General features: G+C 21.6%; 3 protein-coding genes across 3 annotated transcripts; all 3 read left to right on the plus strand. All coding sequences in view use genetic code 6, as the record gives it.

The window, feature by feature from the left end:
- Positions 1 to 548: 548 nt before the first annotated feature.
- Positions 549 to 2,383, plus strand: TTHERM_00047680 (tetratricopeptide repeat protein; the record flags this gene model as incomplete). Its single annotated transcript, XM_001014763.3, has 9 exons — positions 549 to 557; positions 622 to 744; positions 818 to 911; positions 995 to 1,315; positions 1,381 to 1,613; positions 1,671 to 1,814; positions 1,878 to 2,015; positions 2,068 to 2,248; positions 2,304 to 2,383. 9 exons carry the CDS (start codon positions 549 to 551, stop codon positions 2,381 to 2,383), a joined length of 1,323 nt encoding a protein of 440 aa, XP_001014763.3.
- Positions 2,384 to 2,814: 431 nt separating this feature from the next.
- On the plus strand, positions 2,815 to 4,459 carry TTHERM_00047689 (myosin-like coiled-coil protein; the record flags this gene model as incomplete). Its single annotated transcript, XM_001471275.2, has 9 exons — positions 2,815 to 2,922; positions 2,987 to 3,038; positions 3,101 to 3,154; positions 3,231 to 3,325; positions 3,384 to 3,465; positions 3,531 to 3,762; positions 3,828 to 3,907; positions 3,969 to 4,291; positions 4,346 to 4,459. The coding sequence occupies exons 1-9, from the start codon at positions 2,899 to 2,901 to the stop codon at positions 4,457 to 4,459; spliced, it is 1,056 nt and encodes a 351-aa protein (XP_001471325.2). The 5' UTR covers positions 2,815 to 2,898.
- A 597-nt stretch (positions 4,460 to 5,056) lies between these two features.
- On the plus strand, positions 5,057 to 6,299 carry TTHERM_00047690 (parkin co-regulated protein; the record flags this gene model as incomplete). Its single annotated transcript, XM_001014764.3, has 8 exons — positions 5,057 to 5,261; positions 5,323 to 5,434; positions 5,496 to 5,599; positions 5,654 to 5,763; positions 5,824 to 5,933; positions 5,990 to 6,073; positions 6,133 to 6,184; positions 6,243 to 6,299. 8 exons carry the CDS (start codon positions 5,057 to 5,059, stop codon positions 6,297 to 6,299), a joined length of 834 nt encoding a protein of 277 aa, XP_001014764.2.
- Positions 6,300 to 6,807: the final 508 nt, after the last annotated feature.

A 6,807-nucleotide genomic window follows, 5' to 3' on the forward strand; every position in this document is an offset into this window, starting at 1 on the left:
ACTTTTCTTTCTTTCTTAAAACTTAATAACTCAAATACTAACTATTTTAACAAATGCATACGCACATACATACATAATTATTTGTATTAATTAAGATGTTTTCGTTGAACTAAATAACTATAATACATTAATTTAATTCTTCTTCATTTAATCTATTATTGAAAATGTTTGTTTACATTAAATCGGAAATAATAAATATATTTTACTTGTTTCTTCAACTCAGTTAGTTCCTTTTAGTCGTTTGATATACTGTTATAATTAATAAAAATATGATTAAATATTAGCTTTATATTATTAACATTAAATTTTGATTGATTTGAAAAAGAAACGCTTAAGAAATACCAAATAATTATATTGATTATTATAATTATCTTAATATACAATTAGATAGCAATTACTGATTTTAAAGCTAAAATTTTAGAAGCTTTTACTATTTATAAAGAGAATTATAATAGATTTTATTTCAGTATTAAGAATAAATTTTATTAGCTTTTACCACTCTTAGATAATTTAAAGATTTTTAGAAAGATATAAAATAATTCAGATAGATGACAAGCGTACATTTTAAATCAATTTAGTTGATTTACAATCAATTTATTTAAATATTTTAAATGAAATTAGAAAGAAAAAAAATATGCACCAATTAAAATGCCAGCTAAAAAAGCTGGAGCTTAGGGAAATAGTAAAGGTGGCGATGAATATGAGCAAAACTATAGAGATTCTCCAACAAAGAAAAATCAAAAAGTATATTTATTTTTATGTTCTAATTATTATTTAAGTTTTTAATTGAATTCATATTTTCAATTGAAAATTGTAGGGAGTCAAGATGTAGCAAGAATAAATGACTAACGAAGACGACATTTAGTTTAGAGGAAAAGTCAATAAATAAACCTTAGCTATGGATATTTTGAGTAAGATTATGCCTTAAATTGAAAGAGAATAACTTATTGAAATATAACTAAATGCTAATTTATACTTTAAATCAATTTAATAGGGGAAGGTTATGTTTAGTCTTACATAGATTTTTTCTATATCACTTAACCAGATTTTAATGAAGGAGATAAAGATAATATGGAAAGATATAGTGTTAGTATGGTTCTTGAAAAGGAAGATAAGCTTTTAAATTTAAAAAGAGATCTTATTAATGCTGAAGAAGCTACAAGATATTTGTTTACAGATAAAACACCTGCTATAGAAGGGTACTTCAAGCTTGCTGAAACTTTCTTTGAAGAATATTAAGATTATAAAATTGCTGCTTTCTTTTACAAAAGATGCATATCTATTGCTAAAGATTGTGAAGAAAAATAGCTTGAAGGTAGATTAATAAAAAAATATAAATGAAAAAATAATAAATAATTCATATTTTTTGTATAATATTAGGAAGAGGAAAGTTAGGATATGGCAAGTGTTTTGATAGATAAGGAAAAACAGATGATGCTATAGAAATATTGTAAAAAAGCTTAGAAGAAGCTGAAGAAAACTAACTTGAATCTATTGTTGAATTGATCTCAAGAGAATTAATCACAATTTATAAAAAAGTTGCTCAAGGATTTGAAAAGGGAGACAATGAAAGCATTAATGAAGCATTATTTTTCTATGAAAAATGTTTAGAAGTAATTAATTAATTTTTATTTCTATTTCTTTGATATTTAAATACTAATTTGTATTAGGTGGCTAAAAAGGCTGATAGAGAAGAAGATGAAGGAGATATTTGTCATAAAATGGGTTAACTTTACTTTAAAAATCAAAATTACAATAGAAGTATTGAATACTAAAGAAAATATCTTGAAATTAACTTACCTATAAACTCTGAGGTATTTTCCATAAATTTTTAATGAAATTATATTTTTAAACAAGTTTTACTCGTTAATTTAAAGGAAGGTAAGTAAAGATAGATGGAGGCTCATGCTTCTTTAGCTAAGTGTTATTTAAAGCTAAATATGAACGATGAAGCTTAAAATCACCTTGAAAGATACATTGAGCATGCAGAGAAGCTACACTTGAACAATGCTTAAGTAAATCTAAAGAATTTTAGTTTAAGATGTTAAAATTATTTTTTAATAAAAGTCTGATGCTGCTTTACATTTGGCTACTTTGTATGCCTAGAAAGGAAATATTCCAAAATCATTAGATTACTATAAATAACATTTTGATGGTGCAAGAACTGAAAAAGCAGATAAGAAAGACAGAAAACTGGTAGACAGAGCTAGAGTTACACTAGGAATAGCCAAAGCAAATGCAAATATAGGTAATCTAACAAAAAACAAAAATTTCAAAAATATATTTTTTATAATTAAAAAAAGATAAATACATAGAATTAGTAAAGAATAGTGATAAGGATATATATAAGCTACTCGAATGGAAGGCTAAGAAAGATAAATGATACCAATTAATAAAGATTTTTTTGCACAAATTTATAGAAATTTTTTTTATATTTTACAAATTTTGTGATAAAATTAAGTTGTAAATTAAATTTTTTAGATTTATTAAGAGTTTAATGTATTTTACATTTTAGCTATTTTTCAACATGTTTTTTTGTTTGTTTTGAAATATTAATTTTATTTAATATTTCATTTAATTAATGTATATCTTAATTATTTATTTTTATTAAATGATTTGTGATGATGAATAAATAAATTTATAATTTGTTTAATCAAATTTTTGAAAATTTAAAAAAATAACACATGCAAATCTTTGTTCAAAAAACTATTTATTTAATTAATTAAATAATATTTTCAGAGGGAGAAGATATTTATGCAAATTAATCAAATTTTAGCTTTGAAAAAGTTAATTAGTATATTAAGAATTTTTATTATAATTAAGTAAAACAAAAAATATCAAATAATAAATAATAAAAAAGTTCTATTAGAATATATTAATAAAATTAGCTAGCTAAAGATGGATTCAGCTCAAGAATAAAATGTATTTGTTTCATTTTATGCTTAGATATTGTTACTACATTTTAATGTTTTAAATAAATTATTAGACTCTTACTCAACTTCAAGAAGCTATATAGTCTCTTAAATGTGAAGAAATTGGTATTATATAAATTTGCTATTCACTTAAAAATAGTATTTAAATTTTTTTAAATATAAAATAGATTTCTCCAACAAATTACCAGAAAAATAATTTGAAGATGAATTTAAGAAATTAAGTAAAATTTAAGATTATTTTTTAAATAAATTTTACAAATGCTTCTAGTTGTTGAATATTTTATTTATCATATAAAGAAAAAAAATATGAAAAGGCCTACACAGATTTGAAAGAATTTATTTCAGCTAATCCTGATGATGCCAATAAGATCTAAGAAAAGTTTGAAAAGATAGTATATAAAATTTAGCTCTAAATATTAATCAATTTTATAAATTCTTAATATAAAATAGTTGAAAGATATTAAGCAAGCTGCCAAAGATTATGCCATCAATAAAAAGCTTTATGAAACTTTAATTGCTAACTTCAAGAAAAGTATGTTACTTAAAGAAAAAATCGAATGCAAGTATTTTTAAAACAAAATTATTTTTAACTAAAAGCTAAGGATGAAAATGCTCAATGTATTAAATCCAAAGACAATTATGAAAAATTACACAAAGCATTAACTGCTTAGTATCAAGAGTAGATTAATACTAATAAAGAACTTCAAGAAAAGGAAAAACAAAAAAGAACTGAGTTAGCAGAACAATTTTAGTAAAGAATTAAGGATATTCAATCAAGTGTTGAGGAAAAGAGCAGAGATAGAATTTAGAAAGAAAAAGAGAACGAAATGTATTTTTATATATTTTTAAATAAAAGTTTTTTAAGCAACTTATAAAAAATTATTAAAAAATAAGTCTTAAAGAAAAACTTAAGGAGATTACAGCTCAACAATAAACAACTGAACTTATTTTCAGTACTCAAATTAAAAAGAAAGGTAAATAAATTATTTTCTCAAGATATTTCTCAAGCTTAAATTAATCACAATAAAAACTTAGAGTTGGAAATGTAATTGCAAGAAGCTAAGTTAGGATAGGAATTCGAATTGATCAAGTAGTAAGCTTAACTCGTGAGCAAGTTCTAAGAAGAAATAGATAAGTAAAAAGAACTTGATGTTAAATTAGAAGAAAGATTAAATGTTTACCTCGAGCAAGATAAAAAATTTTAAGATATTATGGTAGAAAGCAATTCTAAATTTACAAATTACAAGTAAGCTCATGATAGCTTGATTGATAGTCAAAAGAAAACTGAATCAAGCATCAATGAATTAAAGAAGAAAAATGAAAAAACTGACTTCACTTTATTAGACATGGTTGAAAAGGTAATAAATATTTTAATTCAAGTTATTTCCTTATTATAAAATTTTATTAATTAGAATGTTAAACTCAAAGAAGACTTAAAAAAGCAATTAGATTAACTCTCTGGTTTAGAAAATCTTTATGCTATTTTAGAAAAGTAATTAGCTGATAAAACTGCAGCTAAATAATGATTAATTTAATTTAACAATAACCTTAATTTTAACTCCCTAAGTAAATAATTATAAAAATAAATTAAAACAGATAAAATAATTAATTAACTGTTTACATATTTAAAAGCATTTATTTGTAAGTAAAAACATCAGTTTAATTTAATTATTAGATATTTATAATGGATTTCATTTTGTTTGTATATTAAATCTTTAATTAAATCTTTAAAAATCTATTTGATATTTAAACAAGTAATTAGACAAAAAAAAATTGTAAAATCTATTTTCAATTTTCAAAAGAAATTTTAAAATGATAAAAAATTTTATATGAAAATTAAAACTATTGTCTATTTTTTTTATAAACAAATAAACTAATTTACAATTTGATAGTTTTGAATAGATTTCAACAAAATTCTTTTTAAATATATCAATTTTTCTATATTTTTATGGTATTTGTTTGTTTGCTTGTGAAATCTTTAATAAGTATTTGCTTTGATTTTCTATTAATTAGATGATAATTCAAAAAAACTATTTATTAAATTTTCATATTTTTTAAAAGTTCTATAAAAAGTTGTTCAAATTATTAAATTTTTATACTAAAGAATTAGATTTTTTACACTAATGTTTTCAAAAGCTTCCAAACCTACATCTGTTCCACTTTCAAAGGAACCTTTAAAATAAACAACAGTCACCAATAAAAATAATATAATGGAACCCACAAAAACAAAAACACCTTCGACTCTTTCTAGACCTTTAGGTGTTGGAAATACAGTCGGTATGTAAAAACCTATATAAACATAAACAAAGAGCACTCTTCAAAAATAAGGTATTTATATATGAAGTTTAAGAATTAAAAAAATATAAACTAATTTATTTGGATATAAAAGCTCCTTAGCAATTCGAAGAATAAAAAACTTAAGGATTTACCTCAAAGCCATCTGCTAAATATACTTCTATTAAAACAGTTGATTTATTTGCAACTAATAAAAACTAAAACACGTATTATAACTTTGCATAATTAACATAAAAAGATCTATTTAATTTTTGAAACTTATCATAGAAATTCTTTTGCTTATGTTTATAATGCAGGAGGTATTCCTTGTAGAGTGAATCATGGAAGTGTGCATATGTACATTTAATGGAACAAAGATGTTGATTTAAAAAGTAAATAACTTTTTAAGGATATTTGATTATAAATTTAAAAATCATTTATAATAGGCATGCCTTACGATCCACTTTTAGCTACATGTTTTGAAGGATTAATTGAAGAAAAGCACCCATATAATTTTATAGCATACAATTGTATAAAAGATATGCTAGAATAAGAAGTATTCAATTCATTTTAGTATGTATGAACTCAGATTTTATATTTATTTTACAAAATACAGAACGTTGAAGATAAAATAGTACCAATGATAAATAAGTTAGCATGGCCTTTAAGAAACGCATTATAACACAATAATGAAAAAAACTTTGAAAATGCTTTAACAGTTTTAAAGTAAAATTAAAATTTTATGATTTTAAAAATTAAAAAAATAATATTTATTTCAAAAGATTACTTTCTGATAAAATTGGCCCTAACCTCAATCCTCATCTTAAAAATTTGCTTTAGCCAATTGTTAAGAAGATGAATAAACCGTGAGTTTCATTTTTATAAATAAACATTTATATATTTTAAATTAAATCACATAAAATAGATAGCTTAGAGAAAAGATTTTTGTCACTCTTAGAACCCTAGAAGAAAATGGAGTAACAATTTTTATTTAAATAAAATTTTATTTAGATTCATATTTTTTTATTTTTATAGGGATCAGACGTACTTAAAACAATAAAATCATGTATTCCAACCTATAGCAATGTTTGAAAATTATATATTTAATGTAATTATTTAGAGTAAAACTCATGAATATGAAGCTACATTTGATAACTTGTTAATTTTTAATTTTAAATATTTACTTTATTCATCACAGGTACCAGTTAAAATAGTTTAAAATGCTTAAATGAGTTAAACTGTTTTTAAAAAATTTTAAAAGTTTGAAAATAATAAACAAATCTTGATTAATATTAAAAAATGAATTTCCAAATAATAGAAATTATTTGAGATTTCTTAATTAATATTTTAAATTATTATTCTAAAATCAATTAAATTATTAACTTAATAAATAGCTGTTAATTTAGCATATTATCTATATATTCATATTACTTGAAAAGGTTAATGATATTAATTTTTTATATTAAATTATAAAATAATTTTACATCCACTAATTAATAGCAAATAGATAAAATATATATTTCTTAATAGATGCATTTAATTATTTTATCATTTTTCTTGGCATATTTATTCACAATAGCAAAAAAAAATAAAAATTTTA

Source organism: Tetrahymena thermophila (genome assembly GCF_000189635.1).
Source record: "Tetrahymena thermophila SB210 genomic scaffold scf_8254659, whole genome shotgun sequence".
NCBI lineage: Eukaryota > Ciliophora > Oligohymenophorea > Hymenostomatida > Tetrahymenidae > Tetrahymena > Tetrahymena thermophila.